Source organism: Salvelinus namaycush, chromosome 25 (assembly GCF_016432855.1).
Source record: "Salvelinus namaycush isolate Seneca chromosome 25, SaNama_1.0, whole genome shotgun sequence".
NCBI classification, from domain to species: Eukaryota; Metazoa; Chordata; class Actinopteri; order Salmoniformes; family Salmonidae; genus Salvelinus; species Salvelinus namaycush.
Genome location: NC_052331.1, coordinates 38,585,557 through 38,608,400, shown reverse-complemented (window position 1 = coordinate 38,608,400; position 22,844 = coordinate 38,585,557). Strand labels below are relative to the sequence as shown.

At 40.9% G+C, this 22,844-nt stretch overlaps 1 protein-coding gene across 1 annotated transcript in view; it reads right to left on the bottom strand.

The window, feature by feature from the left end:
• LOC120019934 (E3 ubiquitin-protein ligase rnf213-alpha-like) overlaps positions 1-22,263 on the bottom strand; it is a 59,266-nt gene extending 37,003 nt beyond the window's left edge. The window contains exons 1-16 of the mRNA XM_038963345.1: positions 21,934-22,263; positions 17,332-17,588; positions 17,039-17,239; positions 16,645-16,837; positions 14,487-14,609; positions 10,371-10,554; positions 8,496-8,669; positions 8,210-8,362; positions 5,269-5,891; positions 4,807-4,966; positions 4,483-4,700; positions 4,002-4,139; positions 3,538-3,699; positions 2,068-3,358; positions 1,615-1,799; positions 1,332-1,523 (exon numbers count right to left, since the gene is read on the bottom strand). Of these exons, the coding sequence (XP_038819273.1) occupies positions 1,332-1,523; positions 1,615-1,799; positions 2,068-3,358; positions 3,538-3,699; positions 4,002-4,139; positions 4,483-4,700; positions 4,807-4,966; positions 5,269-5,891; positions 8,210-8,362; positions 8,496-8,669; positions 10,371-10,554; positions 14,487-14,609; positions 16,645-16,837; positions 17,039-17,239; positions 17,332-17,588; positions 21,934-22,134 (4,455 nt within the window). The 5' untranslated portion in view covers positions 22,135-22,263. The remainder of the gene's footprint in view (positions 1-1,331; positions 1,524-1,614; positions 1,800-2,067; positions 3,359-3,537; positions 3,700-4,001; positions 4,140-4,482; positions 4,701-4,806; positions 4,967-5,268; positions 5,892-8,209; positions 8,363-8,495; positions 8,670-10,370; positions 10,555-14,486; positions 14,610-16,644; positions 16,838-17,038; positions 17,240-17,331; positions 17,589-21,933) is intronic.
• Between the last annotated feature and the right edge of the window lie 581 nt (positions 22,264-22,844).

Genomic DNA, 22,844 nt, shown 5'->3' with positions numbered 1-22,844 from the left:
TGCTATGGACTGCAGGAACTGTCTCTTGCAGGAACTGCTGACACACTCCAGCCACATGAGGTCTAGCATTGTCTTGCATTAGGAGGAACCCAGGGCCAACCGCACCAGCATATGGTCTCACAAGGGGTCTGAGGATCTCATCTCGGTACCTAATGGCAGTCAGGCTACCTCTGGCGAGCACATGGAGGGCTGTGCGGCCACCCAAAGAAATGCCACCCCACACCATGACTGACCCACCGCCAAACCGGTCATGCTGGAGGATGTTGCAGGCAGCAGAACGTTCTCCACGGCGTCTCCAGACTCTGTCACGTCTGTCACATGTGCTCAGTGTGAACCTGCTTTCATCTGTGAAGAGCATCAGTGGCGAATTTGCCAATCTTGGTGTTCTCTGGCAAATGCCAAACGTCCTGCACGGTGTTGGGCTGTAAGCACAACCCCCACCTGTGGACGTCGAGCCCTCATACCACCCTCATGGAGTCTGTTTCTGACCGTTTGAGCAGACACATGCACATTTGTGGCCTGCTGGAGGTCATTTTGCAGGGCTCTGGCAGTGCTCCTCCTGCTCCTCCTTGCACAAAGGTGGAGATAGCGGTCCTACTGCTGGGTTGTTGTCCTCCTACGGCCTCCTCCACGTCTCCTGATGTACTGGCCTGTCTCCTGGTAGCGCCTCCATGCTCTGGACACTACGCTGACAGACACAGCAAACCTTCTTGCCACAGCTCGCATTGATGTGCCATCCTGGATGAGCTGCACTACCTGAGCCACTTGTGTGGGTTGTAGACTCCGTCTCATGCTACCACTAGAGTGAAAGCACCGCCAGCATTCAAAAGTGACCAAAACATCAGCCAGGAAGCATAGGAACTGAGAAGTGGTCTGTGGTCACCACCTGCAGAACCACTCCTTTATTGGGGGTGTCTTGCTAATTGCTTATAATTTCTACCTGTTGTCTATTCCATTTGCACAATAGCATGTGAGATTTATTGTCAATCAGTGTTGCCTCCTAAGTGGACAGTTTGATTTCACAGAAGTGTGATTGACTTGGAGTTACATTGTGTTGTTTAAGTGTTCCCTTTATTTTTTTGAGCAGTATATATATTTCCTGCTCATAGTAATATATATATATATATATTTCCTGCTCATAGTTGGTTAAAATTACATGATGCACACTAGATGATGTCATCAGTGTTTTCAGATAATGACATCGAAAAACACTGATCTTCCTCTATCTCTTTTGACCACAAAGAAATGTCCATTTAACACGCTAGCAGCTAGCCACTGGTCTGCGTTTGGTAGGGCTATTTAACACTATACTTCAAACCGTTTCACGTGACATGACAAAAAAAAAAAAAAAAAAGATTGACACTTACAGATCTTGAAGCATGTCTGAGCGGTTCATTGGTGGATAGTAGTGTCTCAATCACATACAAGTGCTTGTTGCTGCATTTCCACATCAGTCCATCGGAATCCGTCAGGTAACGCAGGAAGAACAGTTTGAATAGAAATTCATGCATGCCTTTCTGTACCTGGAGCACATCAAAAGCACGCAAGTAAATCTCCTGTCACAGAAAAACATAAACTATTTTCAATATCTTATTATTTACTAGGAATATTTACCGAGGATGTGACATCAAAATGAAAGACTTTGTGTTCCTTGCTCTCTGGCGTTTCAAACAAGGACTGAAGAATGATATGCTCATCGACCTTGGGCTCAATTAAGCGAATGCATTTACGGAATGTGGTTCCCATTGTCACAGTCCCCTCCAGTTTTTCATACAACCTCTGTATGTACAGAGATTTTCCTACAAATAAATAACACATTTGATTCAGCTCTACAAAGACCTAGGTCAAATGGCATTGAATCATTTCTACTTAAATAACTCATATATGTGTTGAGAGTATAAACTATTAGTATTCCTGAAACTCAAGACTTGCAACTGAAATTAAAAACGCACGTTTAAAAAAAAAACACATTCATAATATTAAATATACCAGGGTTACATTTGAAAACCCATGTTTGGTTCTGTGGGACTATATGAAGTGAAAAAAATTCAGTATGGTATGACTTACCAACTCCAGCCCTCTGGGAAGACACAATCCCAACAAAGTGTCGACCTTTGAACACAGATGCCGCACTGGTCTGGTGTGAGGGGACAGTGTAATGCCTGGACAGGTATCTCTGAATCCTCTCAAGAGACTCCTGTGGCACCATGTTCCGTTTGAACTGAATGAAGGCAGAGGGGATGTAGGTGTGCTCTCTTTCTGCGCTGCAGATGATCACCAACCTGTAGTTGCTCCTGGAACATGAACTCAGTTTCTGAAATAACTTCTCCACTGCGTAGCTCACCTCATAGCTCAGCTGGTCTGCGAAGAGCAGGGTATAGATCTTCTCACCCAAGTAGCCTAGTGTGAGACATCGGCGGAAGAAAAGCTCCACCTGCTCATAGGACGTGGCAGGGGTACACAGTAGGACTTCATCGTAGGTAGGCAGCTGCTCATAATCACTGGTCATATACAAGCAGATGCTTGAAGTCAAGATTTCATCTTGTGGGCAGATTATGAGATTAGGTTGACAACTGAAGAGGCCTTTTGGGAGCTTTCTCCGGACTGTATTCTCACTTGGTTCTAAAAACATGGGTTCCTCATCATCTTCTTCCTGGTTCTCTTTGTTGGCCAACATCTCTAGCAATCTACCAAAGCTTCTGGTGTCTAATGAGTCCTGGAGAATACTCCTCATATCTTTCATGTAAGCATCCCAGACCAGATCCAGTTTTCGTAAACCAACAGCCTGATCCAGAAGGCTCTGCAGAACATCAATGGCACATTTTCCCTCATCAGCAAAAGAAGAATCAACGTCTTCCATGTCATTATGAAGGTCAATGAATGTCTGAAATCTGGTGTCGTCATCTTGCTCGGTTTCTGTCATGTTGTTCTGAAAAGTCATCCACGTCTCCCACACATCTGACACGGAGCAGTCAGGTTTGATGAAAGAGAGCATCATCAACACTTTTTCATCCAACTTAGTGTTCAAATTCTTCTCTGTCAACACATTACAAAGGTAGACTATCTGCTCTGCGGTGTAATAGTTGAGGTAATAGTGCTGAGATCTTTGTTTGTCCATGAATCTGTTCCAGTCATCCAAACACACCTCTATCTTCCTGCACAGGTCTGTAAGATGGTCCATTGCATTGCCCTCCACCATTATGTTTTGTAGAATGTTGCCAAGGTTGAATTCCATTACGATACCAGTATCACTTTGAGTATTACAGTGAATCTTGGCTTCCCAACACCTAAAAAGTGGGTTCCCAGCTGCATAAAGATCTACAAACGCTACAGCTAGCCTCTGGACACTGTCAAAAACCTGAGAAGATAAAGCAAGTTATTGCTTAAAACTTCCGTTTCTGTACATAAAATCATATATTACAAAATAAAATATATAAATCTCAGGTATGTTCATTTAAAGATTCTGTGATAGCATGATATTTTCAGTAATTATTATTTCAGGTGTGTGATGATCCTCAAGGTCCCCAATCACATTACCTCAGTAAAGTGATCCACCTCAATCTGGCTTTGTTCCCCCTTTCCAGACATCAGCATTAGCTTGTTCTGCAGATCTCTCAGGTCTTCTAAGGAGTAGTTGCGCATCTGATCTTCCTCCTGCTGCTCTGGAATCTGCAGCTTCAGGGCAGTGTCTAAACACAGCTATTGAAGAAAACAAAAAAAATGGACAAGACCCAATATAAGAAGCATCAATCTACTTATGCGGGTATTCAGGAAAGTGCTTACAGATATTTGTTAAACAATAGCAGAAAGAAATTGAAGACCTCGTATGAGTACAAACATAGACAGCAGTGCTGAGAGATTAGTGCCTTCTGAGGTCGGTAATCGCTCAACACTACTAGACGGTAACTCCTTAACGAAGATACATCTTCCAACAAACTAATATAAACTAATCTTTCAGTTGTTTATAAACACAGTAACCTTCCTAATTTTATTGAACATACCTTCTTCTGGTTTTGTGCACTGATAATGTAGATGCCTCTTGTGTTGATGGATTTGGCCAATGATAGAGAAGAGAGTTCCACCGAACCATGGCTGTCCTTCACCGTTTTCAGCCACTCCAAATGGCGTGCAGTATCCCGCTGCAATCAGAGAGGAAACAATTGTGAATATGGGTTTTCAAGCATTATTTCTGTAGCTCAGCCTGTAGAGCATGGCACTTGCAATGACAGGATAGTGGGTTCGATTCCACCCGTAAGTAAAAAATGAATGGACGCATGACTGAGTCGCTTTGGATAAAGCTATCTGCTAAATATATTACATTATATCATGTCCGGTAAATGGTGCTCTGCAAATAAAACACAATTCTGAAAGTGTAGTGCTGAAAATCCATTATCTACAATGTTGAAATACAGGCCTCAGTCCTTCAGGTTTGACAAGTTTTCCCAAAATGTTAAATATGTCATAATTATCATAACATCTAACCAGCTTATTTGGTATGTTGCTGTCATTTCCAAGCGCCTTCCACAGTTTTGTCAAAGCATCCTTGAAGGCATGAAAGTCGGCATCTGGTGGAAGCCCATAGAGCATGGAGGAGTAACCAAGAACAGCATCATGGAAACAGGCTACACGGTCCACATCCAAGTCGTTCTCTCCGGCGGAGATGGAGGCCAGGTCAACAAACACTTTCAGCTCGTTGATATCTGCAACAGCAAAGAAAAACTGTTTAAGTTCGTTATGGGAAACCCTAACTAGTTGGCTACTACTGATGCTGCTCTTTCTCTGCCTTGCCTTCTGGTATGACCTCACCTTCAAGAGCTTCTTTCACCCATTTGACAAAGTTTCTCCTCAGTCCGAGCTCTCGAAGACACTGTCTGCGAGGTTCTGTGATGTCCTCAAGATCCTTCTTGATCTCCAGCAAATTGTCATCAATGCGATTCAGACTCTCTTCCTTAAAGTCCTCAGTGTTCTGGAAACTCCATAATAATTTATATGAATAGACGATAGTAATGCTACACTCTTAGAAAACAGGCTTACAAAATGGTTCTTCGCTGTCCCCATAGGAGAACCCTTTTTGGGTTCCAGGTAGAACCCTCTGTGGAAAGGGTTCTACATTGAATCCAAAAGGGTTCTGTAAAGGGTTATCATATGGGAAAAGTCGAATAACCCTTTAAGGTTCTAGATAGCACCTTTTTGTTTTCTAAGAGTGTAGAAATGCTTAATATATTGAACCAAGATCACTTTTGTGAAGTGATAATTTTTCCAACTCACCATATCTAGCAGTGTCTGTAGCACTTTGAAGTCCCCCTGAGGACAGACAGTCTCTCTGACATCCATAATGACCTTGGCTGATTCCAATGCTAGATGAAGGTCATGGTATTGTTGGATTTGCTGGAGCCTGCTCTTGATCCATCTTCCATCATCAGATGAGTTGATCCTGCACATTATCTTCAGATCGTCTTCCATGTCTTTGTACTTGTCTTTGTAGGCTTCAAAGATGCGATCCACCTCCTCCAATGGTATCGTACCAGATTTCAAACTCTCATAGATCCTCGTGTAATTATCGTTGCAACTCTGGAATATGTCGCTGTGGATCAGATCGAGAGTGTACACTTCTGTCTCCCTCTCAGGCTTTGCTTCTGTCTCATCTGTGTCAAGTTGGTTGTGTGAAAGCTCTTTGGCTTGGTTCTCCCAACACATAGTGAAAATGTAGCTGTCCCTGATAGCACGTAGGCTAGATGCCATCTGCCTGGTGTCGTCACACAGGTTGAAGTATGTGACCACCCCAGTTACATTAGAGGAGTCACGGTCAAGTCTGTGAACTTCCATGAAATCATCCAGCGTCATCTGATCTATGTTCTCTTGGTTTTTGCGCTGCAGCTCTCTCACATCGACTGTGGATTAATATGGCATTTATGAGAACCTTAACCATGTCAAGTCATAGGGCTACAATTTCCTCAAGCAAAGCACGCAATGAACAAAATAACTATAACAATCCAAAATTCATGGTGATTTGTGCATTCTATAACTGAATCACACAGTTTACTTAAACTGTGGTTAAATATATCGTCTCCTTCTCAGGGAAATCATTTGCACATATCGGTCACTGGCGTAGCACACAGCCCCGCAGCCCCCACAAGGCAGGGGGGGCCATGAGCTTTGGGGGGCCCCGGAGGTCCCCCAGATAGCATATGAACACGTCATAAGTCATGACATAAAAAAAAAAATATTACAGGAAATAAGCTTTTAAATTGCTGAATTTTCTCAGCCTCATGGCAAAATGTGTAGAATAGCAGGAAATTAGCTCAGGGATTCTTGAAAGTAGGGTCAATCCTTTTTATTGTTGAAAAAAAAACACTTTGTTGCATTATTTGAGCTTAAAAATTGTACATCGTAGGGAATTATATAAGGGAAAATATTTATTTGGGGAGAATTTTCAAAATAATTTCAATATTATTTATTAAATTTCCATGTCAGCTCTATGCCTGGAAATACCCTTATCCGAAGCAAAGGATCCCAATTTCAAACTCTCTAAAAAAAGTGTTTGAAATTAAAAAAAAACAGCTGCAGGGGGGCCCAGAGTGAAAAAGTTTGGGAACCCCTGGTGTAGAGAATCATTATACCATCTAAACCGCTTTGAAATATCTTCTCCATAACCCAAAATAGTGTATTTTCATCTGTTTGAAGCTGGTGTACAAAACCCAAAGTAAAAGACGCAAAAACTAAAGTTAAGATCAGGAAGCATAGAAATAGAGCACATAGAACAGATCTACCGCTACTTAAAAGTCGCTGCATGGTCAATCCGACATCTGCATTGGCCGTGCAGCATTTACGGTTATGTCCTCTGTATAAAGTCAGGGCATTCATACTTCTTGCGCTTTGCTGTGCAGCGCAGAGCGGTTTTATTGTTACAACATTTTAGAGGCGCACTGCAATGCGGTACGGAGCACAATTTGGCCGCTGGGTGCCTCAGGAGGCTTTTATTTTATTTTTAACTGTTAATGAAAAATATTTTTTTTATATTTGTCAACTCCATGAAACATTAACTCAGTCAGATGTTTGTCTAACTTCAACTCGGTGCTGAAAGATCTGATAGAATGGTTATGTTTTTAGTGGGGATTTTCAATATTTTACAAATATTTCTATTGAACTTTAATTTTTAGAAGCAAGAATATGTCCGTTTAGAGCATCTGTTGTCAACTCCCCTAAAGATAGATTTTTTTGGTCAATATTCTGAAAAATAAACCATTGTAATCACTGTTCTGCAACATATGCTGAAACAATTGAAGTATTTGCTGTGCTAGACGTAAGGGATAATGTTCGCATTATGTTCTAATTTTTAAAAAAAACATGCCAAAATGCTAACAAAATGAGGCCTGGAGCATTATATAATGCTATAAAACAAAACAAAAATATGTTTGGAGATTTGTACTACATTTTTTAAATAATCTAATGTTTGAATTAAACAATCAAGGCCTTTAAACACTTGCTGGACAATAATTGTAAAAATGTCATGCCTGACAGTTGACATAAATCCAGTTTAGTTGCATTTTATGAAAATAAATATACAGTATATAAGTAGGTTGTTCCTTTACATGGTGTATTAGTTGATACTTTGGTCTATCAAATATATATTTCAAATGTTGTTCATATTAAGACAAATATTTGTGGAAAGAAAGAATCCCTGAGCTCTAAAACAGCAACATTGTTTCTCAGCCTCATGACAAAATTTGTAAAATAGCATGAGATTAATTTTCCCTGGTGGACATTCCTGCAGTCAGCATGCCAATTGCACGCTCCCTCAAAACTTGAGACATCTGTGGCATTGTGTTGTGTGACAAAACTGCACATTTTAGAGTGGCCTTTTATTGTCCCCAGCACAAGGTGCACCTGTGTAATGATCATGATGTTTAATCAGCTTCTTGATATGCCACACATGTCCGGTGGAAATGGCAAAGGAGAAATGTTCACTAATAGGGATGTAAACAAATTTGTGCACAACATTTGAGAGAAATAAGCTTTTTGTGCTTATGTAAAATTTCTGGGATCTTTTATTTCAGCTCATGATACATGGGACCAATACTTTACACGTTGCATGTTCAGACCGTGCGATATGCCACTGTTGTTTTGCGTGAGGAAATTGTTGCAAATACTTAAACAAATATCATAAGCTCTTAAGAAATATATACAGTGTTGAAAACATTGAACTCACTTTTGAGATGTTCCTGGAGTTTGTGGCAAAATATGAGAAGGCTGTCAACCATCTTCTTGTCATTGACGATAGCCTCCACTTCCTCCTCTCTCCATCTCAGTAATCGTTTCATGGCGTCCCTGTCCTGACAACGACCATCGTCACACAGGTCATCTGTTTTGGAAAAATACTGACGTCAACACACATCCTACAGTTTGAGATGTTCTTTTTCCATCTGGAGTGAAACAATATTAACTATATATATATATATTTTTTTTTATTGTTGACTATTTCCCAGAACAATCACCTATCATCAGCAACTCAGTGAATTCTGTTTTTCTTTCAAGGATTTGATGGAGAGTCTTAATCTGGATTTTCCCGTTGATGAATTTCTTTGCGACAGAACAGAATGCAGAGCTTGCCACTGCCATTCGCTCTTTAGCTTCATCTGTCAACCGGTTAATCAATGCTCCATTTGCACCTGAAAGTAGACAAAAGTGTCAATTGTGGGTAGAAAGAAATGGGGGATAATATGATCTTACTCAAACACAAGGCTCTGAATGCAATATAGGCAGGTATGTGTTCTTTTCTTTTTTGTATGTGTTGCAATGCATGTACACTGCTCAAAAAAATAAAGGGAACACTTAAACAACACAATGTAACTCCAAGTCAATCACACTTCTGTGAAATCAAACTGTCCACTTAGGAAGCAACACTGATTGACAATACATTTCACATGCTGTTGTGCAAATGGAATAGACAAAAGGTGGAAATTATAGGCAATTAGCAAGACACCCCCAATAAAGGAGTGATTCTGCAGGTGGTGACCACAGACCACTTCTCAGTTCCTATGCTTCCTGGCTGATGTTTTGGTCACTTTTGAATGCTGGCGGTGCTCTCACTCTAGTGGTAGCATGAGACGGAGTCTACAACCCACACAAGTGGCTCAGGTAGTGCAGCTCATCCAGGATGGCACATCAATGCGAGCTGTGGCAAGAAGGTTTGCTGTGTCTGTCAGCGTAGTGTCCAGAGCATGGAGGCGCTACCAGGAGACAGGCCAGTACATCAGGAGACGTGGAGGAGGCCGTACGAGGGCAACAACCCAGCAGCAGGACCGCTACCTCCGCCTTTGTGCAAGGAGTAGTACTGCCAGAGCCCTGCAAAATGTGTGCATGTGTCTGCTCAAACGGTCAGAAACAGACTCCATGAGGGTGGTATGAGGGCCCGACGTCCACAGGTGGGGGTTGTGCTTACAGCCCAACACCGTGCAGGACGTTTGGCATTTGCCAGAGAACACCAAGATTGGCAAATTCGCCACTGGCGCCCTGTGCTCTTCACAGATGAAAGCAGGTTCACACTGAGCACATGAGCACATGTGACAGACGTGACAGAGTCTGGAGACGCCGTGGAGAACGTTCTGCTGCCTGCAACATCCTCCAGCATGACCGGTTTGGCGGTGGGTCAGTCATGGTGTGGGGTGGCATTTTTTTGTGGGGCCGCACAGCCATCCATGTGCTCGCCAGAGGTAGCCTGACAGCCATTAGCTACCGAGATGAGATCCTCAGAGCCCTTGTGAGACCATATGCTGACACATGCACATTTGTGGCCTGCTGGAGGTCATTTTGCAGGGCTCTGGCAGTGCTACTCCTTGCACAAAGGCGGATTTAGCGGTTCTGCTGCTGGGTTGTTGCCCTCCTACGGCCTCCTCCACGTCTCCTGATGTACTGGCCTGTCTCCTGGTAGCGCCTCCATGCTCTGGACACTACGCTGACAGACACAGCAAACCTTCTTGCCACAGCTCGCATTGATGTGCCATCCTGGATGAGCTGCACTACCTGAGCCACTTGTGTGGGTTGTAGACTCCGTCTCATGCTACCACTAGAGTGAAAGCACCGCCAGCATTCAAAAGTGACCAAAACATCAGCCAGGAAGCATAGGAACTGAGAAGTGGTCTGTGGTCACCACCTGCAGAATCACTCCTTTATTGGGGGTGTCTTGCTAATTGCCTATAATTTCCACCTTTTGTCTATTCCATTTGCACAACAGCATGTGAAATGTATTGTCAATCAGTGTTGCTTCCTAAGTGGACAGTTTGATTTCACAGAAGTGTGATTGACTTGGAGTTACATTGTGTTGTTTAAGTGTTCCCTTTATTTTTTTGAGCAGTGTATACTATATGCACCTTGTACTCGGAAGATGCTTATGGCCATAGGCCAGCTGAGAAGGTGCTTCATCACCAACTCCTCGCCCTCGACGTACTGTCCATCGTCATTTTTGGGCCAGGACTTCAGGACTATCACAGACATCAGCTTCTCAAACTTGTTGAAGTCATGTTTCTTCAACAGCTCACGAAGATTAGATTTGTCCTGATAATGAAAAGTGGTAAGACACAATCCAACATCGAAACCATTCCAACTTTTTAAAATAGGATGAAGCATTTACTGTTATGGATGCACAATATACAGTTGAAGTTGGAAGTTTACATACACCTTAGCCAAATACATCTAAACTCCAATTTTCAAAATTCCTGACATTTAATCCGAGTAAAAATTCCCTGTCTTAGGTCAGTTAGGATCACCACTTTATTTTAAGAATGTGAAATGTTATTTCAGCTTTTATTTCTTTCATCACATTCCCAGTGGGTTAGAAGTTTACATACACTCAGTCAGTATTTGGTAGCATTGCCTTTAAATTGTTTAACTTGGGTCAAAGGTTTCAGGTAGCCTTCCACAAGCTTCCCACAATAAGTTGGGTGAATTTTGGCCCATTCCTCCTGACAGAGCTGGTATAACTGAGTCAGGTTTGTAAGGCCTCCTTGCTCGCACACGCTTTTTCAGTTCTGCCCACAAATTTTCTATAGGATTGAGGTCAGGGCTTTGCGATGGCCACTCCAATACCTTGACTTTGTTGTCCTTAAGCCATTTTGCCACAACTTTGGAAGTATGCTTGGGGTCATAGTCCATTTGGAAGACCCATTTGCGACCAAGCTTTAACTTCCTGACTGATGTCTTGAGATGTTGCTTCAATATATCCACATAATTTTCCTCCCTCATGATGCCATCTATTTTGTGAAGAGCACCAGTCCCTCCTGCAGCAAAGCACCCACACAACATGATGCTGCCACCCCCGTGCTTCACGGTTGGGATGGTATTCTTCGGCTTGCAAGCCTTCCCCTTTTTCCTCCAAACATAACAATGGTCATTATGGCCAAACAGTTCTATTTTTGTTTCATCAGACCAGAGGACATTTCTCCAAAAAGTACGATCTTTCTCACCATGTGCAGTTGCAAACCGTAGTCTGGCTTTTTTATGGCGGTTTTGGAGCAGTGGCTTCTTCCTTGCTGAGCGGCCTTTCAGGTTATGTCAATATAGGACTTGTTTTGCTGTGGATATATATATAATTTTGTAACCGTTTCCTCTAGCATCTTCACAAGGTCCTTTGCTGTTGTTCTGGGATTGATTTGCACTTTTCGCACCAAAGTACGTTCATCTCGAGGAGACAGAACGCGTCTCCTTCCTGAGCGGTATGATGGCTGCGTGGTCCCATGGTATTTATACTTGCGTACTATTGTTTGTACAGATGAACATAGTACCTCCAAGAGTTTTGAAATTGCTCCCAAGGATGAACCAGACTTGTGGAGGTCTACAATTTTTTTTCCTGAGGTCTTGGCTGATTTCTTTTGATTTTCCCATGATGTCAAGCAAAGAGGTACTGAGTTTGAAGATAGGCCTTGAAATACATTCACAGGTACACCTCCATTTTTTTATTTTTTATTTCACCTTTATTTAACCAGGTAGGCTAGTTGAGAACAAGTTCTCATTTACAACTGCGACCTGGCCAAGATAAAGCAAAGCAGTGCAACACATACAACACAGAGTTACACATGGAATATACAAACATACAGTCAATAAAACAATAGAAAAAGTATATACACAGTGTGTGCAAATGAGGTAAGATAAGGGAGGTAAGGCAATAAATAGGCCATGGTGGCGAAGTAAATTACAATACAGCAATTAAACACTGGAGTGATAGATGTGCAGAAGATGAATGTGCAAGTAGAGATATTGGGGTGCAAAGGAGCAAAATAAATAAATAAATAAATAACAGTATGGGGATGAGGTAGTTGGATGGGCTATTTACAGATGGGCTATGTACAGGTGCAGTGATCTGTGAGCTGCTTTGACAGCTGGTGCTTAAAGTTAGTGAGGTAGATATGAGTCTCCTGGCTTTGGGGGTGACCAGTGAAATATACCTGCTGGAGCGTGTGCTGCTATGGTGACCAGTGAGCTGAGATAAGGCGGGGATTTACCTAGCAAAGACTTGTAGATGACCTGGAGCCAGTGGGTTTGGCGACGAGTATGAAGCGAGGGCCAGCCAACGAGAGCGTACAGTTCGCAGTGGTGGGTAGTATATAGGGCTTTGGTGACAAAACGGATGGCACTGTGATAATTTGAGTCAATTGGATGCAGTCTATGTTAATTAGCCTATCAGAAGCTTCTAAAGCCATGACATAATTTTCTGGAATTTTCCAAGCTGTTTAAAGGCACTGTCAACTTAGTGTATGTCAACTTCTGACCCACTGGAATTGTGACACAGTGAATTATAAGTGAAATAATCTGTCTGTAAACAATTGTGCACAAAGTAGATGTCCTAACTGACTTGCCAAATCTATAGTTTGTTAACAAGAAATGTGTGGAGTGGTTGAAAAACAAGTTTTAATGACTCCTGTATCGGTGAGCATATCGGAATCGGCCGATATTAGCTAAAAATGCCAACATTGGCCCGATGTGCAAAGCCGATGTTTTTTTTTTTTTTAAATTTAACTAGGCAAGTCAGTTAAGAACAAATTCTTATTTACAGTGGCAGCCTAGGAACAGTGGGTTAACTGCCTTGTTCAGGGGCAGAACGACTGATTTTTACCTTGTCAGCTCGGGGATTCGATCTAGCAACCTTTCGGTTACTAGTCCAACGCTCGAACCACTATGCTACCTGCCACCACAACTTATATAACATAAGTAGATGATGTAATGACACCACGAAAAATACAGCCCTACACAGAACAAAAGCAAAAAAATACTAAGCATACACTTCCAACAACTAAACAAGTTCAAGATGAGCAGTCATTTGAAAGAGTAAGAAAATTTTTGCGAGTTAACTCAAAGGTGAAATCCATTAATGCCAAGATAATGGAATTCATTATGCTACTTGCTATGGCCGTCACGACTGACATTTGGACCAGCGATGTCAGCCCGATGAGCATGCCGAGTCTGACAGCACAGTGGGTCGACGAGGATTTCGTACTGAGGATTGCCGTATTGCATGCTCAAGCACATGCTGGTTCTCATACCGCTGCTGCCATTTCAATAGCATTTGAGAACATGTTAGAAACATGAACACACTCCTAGCGACATTCGAACAACTGACTCGAGAAATAAGTTGATCAACTGCGTCTGCAGCAGACGTGATACCCTCTGTCATGGCATTGAAACGCCTGCTCAACAAAACTGAAGACAGACCGGGGGGTTAAAACTTACAAAAGCACTCGAGGCTGTGAACAAGCGATTCAGTGGGATTCTCTCTGAGCCTCTTTACTGTGTCGCCACCATGCTTGATGCTAGGTACAAGGACCACTACTTCGATGCAGACAAGAAACAGGGTTCACGTGAAATGTTACAGACACAGCTGGACAAGATGGAAACGGATACAGTGACAGTGCACACAGAGGAAGAGAGGCCACGGACAGACAGAGCTGAAACTTCACTGCTTGACATGTATGATGAAATCCTGGTTGAGACTGAACAAATGAACAACGAAACAGCACAGCAAGTAAGGGAAAGAAATTGGTTTTGATTATGTTTTACTAGTAATGTGGACATACGTAAATGCCAACAAAATTACTTTTTGGTCAGTGTGGTGTATGTGTGTGTGTGTAACCTTAATTTAACTAGGCAAGTCAGTTAAGAGCAAATTCTTAATTACAATGACGGCCTACCCCGGGAAGACGCTGGGCCAATTGTGCGCCGCTCTATGGGACTCCCAATCACAGCCCTCTTGCACTGAGATGCAGTGCCTTAGACCGCTGCGTCCATGTGTGTGAGTGTGTGTTAACTATTTAACTGTACTAGAATGCTTAAAAGGCTGCTACAATTTTAAATATCGGTATCAGGTTTTTTGGCCTGAAAAATATCGGTATCGGCCAAAAATGGCATATCGGTGCATCTCTATTTACTGTCATACGCACTTCAAATACATTTTATCATTCGAGGTACATACAGTATCATAAAAAATGTAATCTTGCCTGGCAAATGGCGGTGACTGCCTCCAAGGCACATTTCTCCAGAGAGTTACACAAATAGGGACTTGTCTTGCCCACTTCCTCGACCTTGTCACAGTAGATTTGAATCTGATGCATGGGCTTCTCCTGATGGACACACACGATCAACAGTTTTTACTTTCACAGTAGTACAAATGGCTATTATTTTGTTCAAGGGGCAATCGAAAAACTACAAAGCGGTCACCCCGCCACGTGTTTTGGTAAACAGCTGAAGTGTGGGGCTGGAGAAATATAACCACTTTTAATTTCATAGACAGAGCTATGAATGCAAGGACTATCAATGAGATAAAAAGTATATTTTTAACTATGTTGTGAATCTATACAACATTTATTTACAATTACCTTGTTTACAAACAAGCTTTTTGTTTCTGATGGGAAATGACAGTTCAAGTAAGCATATGATTAGACAGATTCTTTTAAAAGTCCAAAAAATATATGTACCAATTCCAGATTGCCCCTTTAAATGTATTATATGTTTTACAGTTAATTTAAATATATTTTACAATTGATTTAAAGCATAATCAATACCTTTTTTAGTTTTCCTTCAAAATCATTCAAGAAAGTACTTCTCCATCGTTCAGTGTGTTCTTCATTCCCAAACGTGACTGAGATCAACTTTTTCCAGACCTAGAGAAAATAACCTTCATGATTAATTTCTCTGATTGTGAAACAATCACTGTACACATCAAAATGCTATGCTAATGTACAATTATTTTTGACAGATTCTTCTGATAAGGATTTAAAACTGCACAGTTCTCATTGCTTGGACTTTAAGCCTAACATTCCTACCTTAATTTCAGGCTCAATCTTTGAGGTAAAATAGGACCCATGGTTGACTAGTTTGTTTGGGAATGCTTTTCGTCGCCAGTCCCTCATTGTTCGAAGTGTCTCCTCCAGAACTTTGTTTTCCTTACTTTTCACTGGCTGGAAACCAAGACATTGATCATATTGAGATATTATTATACTATAATGATCATATTATAATTATGCAGAACAGCACTCGTATTTTTCTCTGATACCTAATTTAAAATGTATTTGCATTTCAACCACTTTTACTAAGAATTGTGCTCAATAAAGCAATAGAAAAATATTTGAATATGAACAAGTTGAGAATTACTGAAATATCCATTATGTCATTTGAATTAGTCTAACAGAAATATTGTGTTGTATGGAATTGAACAGCAGAAGATATTCACAACCGCCATTTGTAAATATTGCATCACCCATCTCATAGGTATATACTGTATTCTATACTATGCCACTGTATCTTTGTCCAATGCTGCTCTGCCATATGTATATATATTCTTAATCCATTCCTTACTTAGATTTACGTGTATTTTCGGGTATATGTTGTGAAACTGTTAGATATTACTGCACCGTCGGGAGCTATAAGCACAAGCATTGCGCTACACCCGCAATAACATCTGCTAAACACGTGTATGTGACCCTATAAAATTTGATTTGATATTCAGAAAGCAAAATGTTTTCCATTCACATAGGGTGTACCTGTGGATGGGAGCTTCCGGCAGTTTCTGCAATCAGACTGACCAGACGCAGGCAGTTCAGTGGAAGCTCACAGCGGTCTGAATCAGTGTCTTTGCAGATTGTCCCCAGAACACTCACAGCTGTTTTCAAGCAGCATTCTCCATATCTGTTATCACTGATAACAACAACAACAAATAACTTGTGAGGGTCAAGGAACACTACAGGATGTTCTGTAACTGCATGAAGATCAAATTATTTATAATACAATATATTAAGGAATGTAATTTTCAATTGTTGGATGTTCTCTAGATATAACATAGGTCTCTATAGTAAAAAATATAATTCCTTTACCTGAAGTGTTGTCCAGTCATTTCAATAAGATATGACAAAATCGCTTTCACTGGTTGCTAGATAAATGACATATCGTTGTTTAATACAGTATATCGCCACTAAATCTTGGACCTTGTACTACCTTGATATGAATATATGCTGCAATTCTCAATCAAAGCAGACTATGAACTCACAAAGTTATGGACTGCATCCAGAATTCAATCTCAGTCCATAACACATTCTTTAATTCATCATTTTTGCCTCAATGTTGCAAGAAATAACTGCATTTTCAACCAAGGACACATACCCCATAGTTGTAGTAATACGTTACAGACTTGAGACTGAACTGGAGTTGTTGAAGGGTGTCCAAGACACCCACATGGATGACTGATTTAAAGCTCATCAAGTCTCCCAACCCTAGCAGACACATCCAGGAGCGCACAAGTAGGTGATCCACCTCCACCAGGTGTTTGTGTTCTGTCATGACCTTCATCAGGCCCCTGGATTCAGAGTCAGAGTCTCATTAAGATTGTAAGACATTGACATAGGCAACAAAATAATTAGTGAGAAAAAAGGTATCCCGATGTGAAATCAGAAATCATCAAAAAATTGTTGTAATCAAATTCCATTTGAACTCCAAGTAAACTAACCAACAAACTAAAAATCTACAACAACAAGAAAGACATTCCTTCAATCCATACCGTGTGTCTCTGTAATTGTCTTTTATTTTGATCCCTTTAAGCCCTGCCCAGGTGGCAAACAGTGGATCCATGGTGGGTGGAATGGGCTCAAAGGGCTTGCTGTCCCCTTTAAGCAGATGCAGGAGAGGGATGACCAAGATCCAGCTCACAACACTCCCCTCTCTTGCAACATTGCATAGCGACTTAACTTCCTCTGCAACACTAGATGTATACAAATAACCACATATTAGCTTGGCATTCATAATAACCTCCGGATTTCAAGGTTAACTGAATAAAAGACAATGAACATATACCTAATATGCTCGGGTAGGCCTTTGGTGAAGTCTGTCCAGTAGTCAAGGAAATCTTCTCTTGGCTTTCTAGGCAGGCAGAGCAGCTGACACAGAAGAGCGAGCTGATCTCTGATGTTTTCTTTTAATCCATACTTGTTGTACACAAGTAGGATAATAATTCCTGCTTTCAGTGGGTCTGAGATTAAAACTTTTTCACTGCTCTTTTGGGACTGAGGAACTATGTTTTCCTTCATGAACTCTTTCAGGAGACTTCTCACCTGTGGGAATAAGTAGAAATAAAAATCACTCAACATATTACTTCGCAGTTGAAACATAATTACTTTCTATGGCCTCACATTTAAAAAAAGACAGACTTACATTTTACAAATGGGGAAAGTATTTTGTGTTTGTGTGAGCGTACGCATGTTTCATTTTGTTGACACACGAATATGACAACTATAGATTTAAAGTCCTGGGCGGTTTAATTAATTCAATTACATGTATATCTACAATGCCTATAGAAAGTCTACTACCCCCCGCCTTGGATTTCTTCACATTTTATTGTATTACAAAGTGGGATTCAAATGGATTTAATTATAATTTTTTTCAGTCAACGATCTACACAAAACACTTTGTAATTTCAAACTAAACTTGACAATCACCGGCTGACAAAATGGAAGATAAAAAAATACAAAAGAATGAATGAAAAATAAAACACTAAATATACCTTGATTAGATAACTATTCTTCCCCCCAAGTCAATACATGTTAGAAACACCTTATTGGGTAAGTCTCATAAGAGCTTTGCACACCTGTATTGCTCTGTCAAGGTGTTTGGTATCGTGGCTAGCCAGCAATTTTCAAGTCTTGCCATAGATTTTCAAGCAGATTTACACTGAACAAAAATATTAAATCAACATGTAAAGTGTTGGTCCCATGTTACATGAGCTGAAATAAAATATCCCATACATTTTCCATATGCACAAAAAGCTTATTTCTCTCAAAGTTTGTGTACAAATGTGATTACATCCCTGTTAGTGAGCATTTCTCCTTTGCCAAGATAATCGATCCACCTAAACAGGTGTGGCATAACAAGAAGCTGATGATCATTACACAGGTGCACCTTGTGCTGCGGGACAATAAAAGGCCACTCTGTAATGTGCAGTTTTGTCACACAACACAATGCCACAGATGTCTCAAGTTGAGGGAGCGTGCAATTGGCATGCTGACTGCAGGAATGTCCACCAGAGCTGTTGCCAGAGAATTAAATGTTCATGTTGCGCAACCAAAGAATTTCTGCACAAACTGTCAGAAACCATCTCAGGGTAGCTTATCTGCATGCTCGTAGTCATCACAAGAGTCTTGAACTGACTGCAGTTTGGCATCGTAGCCAACTTCAGTGGGCAAATGCTCACCTTCAATGGCCACTGCCACACTGGAGAAGTGTGCTCTTCACGGATGAATCCCAGTTTCAACAGTTTGCTGATGTCAATGTTGTGAACAGAGTGGTATGGCAGGCATAAGCTATGGACAACGAACAGAATTGCATTTTATCAATGGCAATTTCAATGCACTGAGATACCGTGACGAGATCATGAGGCCCATTGTCGTGCCATTCATCCACCGCCATCACCTCATGTTTCAACATAATGCATGGCCCCATGTCGCAAGGATGTGTACACAATTCCTGGAAGCTGAAAATGTCCTGGTTCTTCCATGGCCTGCATACTCACCAGACATGGCACCCATTGACCATGTTTGGAATGCTCTGGATTAGGGCTGTGGCGGTCACAAAATAATTTTGTCAGCCGGTGATTGTCAAGCAAATAACTGTCGGTCTCACGGTACCTGACCGATAATTAACATAAACACATTTAGCATCTCCTGGCTTCCATACATAGTCTACATGCCACTGATGCAGACCTTCGGAACATCTACATTTTAAAAAGTATATTAAATCCATGTAATATAACCTACACCTTCACAATAAATACATTATTTATTTTATACAGGTCTAAAGAAGCATGATATGAAGAAAATGTAGTCTATTTCAGAAGAACAGAATAGCATCCTCTTAGTTGTCCTTATGTTAGGCCCTGATCTGGCTATGCCATATGGCTGTGGGCTACACTAGTTCATTTAGCAGACAAGATTTGGTTAGAATTCCGTGGCATTATTTTATTGTATGAAGAAAAAAATTGAACAAAGCTGAATAAAATAGAAAGGATATTTTATCCAAACGATTTGAGGGAGTGCGCACATGCAGCTATTCTGTGTTGAGCGGTTAACAAAGAAATAGTTATTCCTATATGCTTAATTTAGAGTTAATGTAATGTTTTCCACAAACGTTGGGCTATATGTTTTGATTTTTAATACATTGTAATGCTGTGACTAAAGATTTGAAAAAAGTCGCTTGAAAGGCATGAGCTCTGCTTAGTTTTTTTGCGCAGGCTGTACACACTTCATCAGTCGCTCATTCCCAATTTGACAAGCACTTGATAATGCCTTGAATTTCCCGGCAACATCCCCTTTCTGTGGCCTTAATGCACCCTAAAAAAAATCCATGCCTTTTGCGGCCAGTGGCCGTTGTTCCATTCTCCCTGAATGCTACAAGCTCCGAAGCACGTCTCACTCACATGGCTCTCCATCATGTGATTAGGTCTTTCTCACGGGCTACAAGTGAAGAGACACTGTCCACATTTACTTTGTCAGCCAACAAGATGGGTAGTCCTAACGAACAACCAAAGCATTAGCCTATGTCAATCTACTATCCCCCATTGTACAAAAGTTGAGCTATTCTATTTTGTACGAGAAATAAATATTCCAAACATAGTCTGGGACAGTTGTGGGATGAAATAGATCCAAAATTAATTCAACCACTAGCATAGGAAAAAAAAAATACGCAATGAGGCTGACACAACAGAAAATGGGAAAACACCATTATCAAAAGTGACCGCAAATGCGATTTTGCATGTAATGCTTTTATTATAAAAGGTGCATTTTTATGGTGAAAATGATCCTCTCCCAAGGCAAGGCTACATGAGGTGTGCGACTATGAATCAAAAAAGTTGCAAAAAAAGGCATTGTTTTGTGTCTTACGCTGGGCATCATTCACAAGTGAAAATATATCATTCACAAGTGATAGGCTAATATTGTCACCCATCAGACTATTCTTGATTAAATCTTGTCTTTACATATACAGTTGAAGTCGGAAGTTTACATACACCTTAGGTTGGAGTCATTAAAACTTGTTTTTTCAACCACTCCACAGATTTCTTGTTAACAAACTATAGTTTTGGCAAGTCGGTTAGGACATCTACTTTGTGCATGACAAGAAATTTGTGGAGTGACTCCAACCTAAGTGTATGTAAACTTCCGACTTCCACTGTATATCCACAGTAAAACGCGTCCTAAATCGACATAACCTGAAAGGCCGCTCAGCAAGGAAGAAGCCACTTCTCCAAAACCGCCATAAAAAAGCCAGACTACGGTTTACAACTGCACATGGGGACAAAGATCATACTTTTTGAAGAAATGTCCTCTGGGCTAATGAAACAAAAATAGAACTGTTTGCCCATGATGACCATCGTTATGTTTGGAGGAAAAAGAGGGAGGCTTGCAAGCCGAAGAACACCATCCCAACCGTGAAGCACGGGGGTGGCAGCATCATGTTGTGGGGGTGCTTTGCTGCAGGAGGGACTGGCGCACTTCACAAAATAGATGGCATCATAAAGGGAGGAAAATGATGTGGATATATTGAAGCAACATCTCAAGACATCAGTCAGGAAGTTAAAGCTTGGTCGCAAATGGGTCTTCCAAATGGACAATGACCCCAAGCATACTTCCAAAGTTGTGGCAAAATGACTTAAGGACAACAAAGTCAAGGTATTGGAGTGGCCATCACAAAGCCCTGACCTCAATCCGATAGAAAATTTGTGGGCAGAACTGAAAAAGTGTGTGAGGCCTACAAACCGGACTCGGTTACACTAGTTCTGTCAGGAGGAATGGGCCAAAATTCACCCAACTTATTGTGGGAAGCTTGTGGAAGGCTACACGAAACATTTGACCCAAGTTAAACAATTTAAAGGTAATGCTACCAAATACTAATTGAGTGTACTTAAACTTCTGACCCACTGGGAATGTGATAAAATAAATAAAAGCTGAAATAAATCACTCTACTATTATTCTGACATTTCACATTCTTAAAATAAAGTGGTGATCCTAACTGACCTAAAACAGGAATTTTTACTCTGATTAAATGTCAGGAATTGTGAAAAACTGAGTTTTTCTTTCTTCTGAAGAGGAGTGGGACAACATTCCACAGGCCACAATCAACAGCCTGATCAACTCTATGCAAAGGAGATGTGTCGCGCTGCATTAGGCAAATGGTGGTCACACCAGATACTGTGTAGTTATTTAATTTTTATGAATTTGTCAAATCTTATTTCCACTTTCACATAATCAGTTATTTTGTGTATATCAATAACAAAAAAATTACAATTAAATCTATTTCAATTCCACTTTGTAACGCATCAAAATGTGAAAAAAGTTCAAGGGGGTATAGACTTTTTATAGGCACTATACATGCAATGGAGTATTCTATCGATGTCAAATTTAAATTTACCTGTTCTTCCCCAAACGATAATTGCCATGGTGTCTTTCCACCCTCATAGACACAGGGACAGCTGTATGTGGAGTAGAACTGCTGGAGCTGAGAAAAAAAGTTTCTCACATTCACTTTACTCCAGGTTCTCAGAAGATCAAAGATGCCTTCCAACATCACCTTTCCAGCCAGCTGTCTTCCCTTTACTAAGGTGCTCTTCATGTTATCCCACCACTGAAACCAGTTTGTAATACGTGACAAAACATCTTGTTTTGGTTGTGGATATATGACATCATCATACTGGTGCCATTCTCCTTAAGAGAAAGAATGTCACAGTTTTGTTAAAATACACTCCAACTTATTTTATTTGGACACTTTAGCTATAAAGTTTAAATTGGCTCTATACTCCAGCATTTTGGATATGAGGCCAAATGTTTAATATGAGGCGACAGTACAGAATGTCACCTTTTATTTATTTACCAGTACCAGTCAAAAGTTTGGACACACCTATTCATTCAACGGTTTTTCATTATTTTTACTATTTTCTACATTGTAGAATAATAGTGAAGACATCAAAACTATGAAATAACACATATGGAATCAGGTAGTAAGCAAAAAAGTTAAATCAAAATATATTTTATATTTGAGATTCTTCAAAGTAGCCACCCTTTGCCTTGATGACAGCTTTGCACACTCTTGGCACTCTCAACCAGCTTCATGAGGAAATCACCTGGAATGCTTTTCCAACAGTTTTGAAGGGGTTTCCACATATGCTGAGCACTTGTTGGCTGCTTTTCCTTCACTCTGCGGTCCAACTCATCCCAAACCATCTCGAATGGGTTGAGGTTGGGTGATTGTGGAGGCCAGGTCATCTGATGCAGCACTCCATCACTCTCCTTCTTGGTCAAATAGCCCTTTACACAACTTGGAGG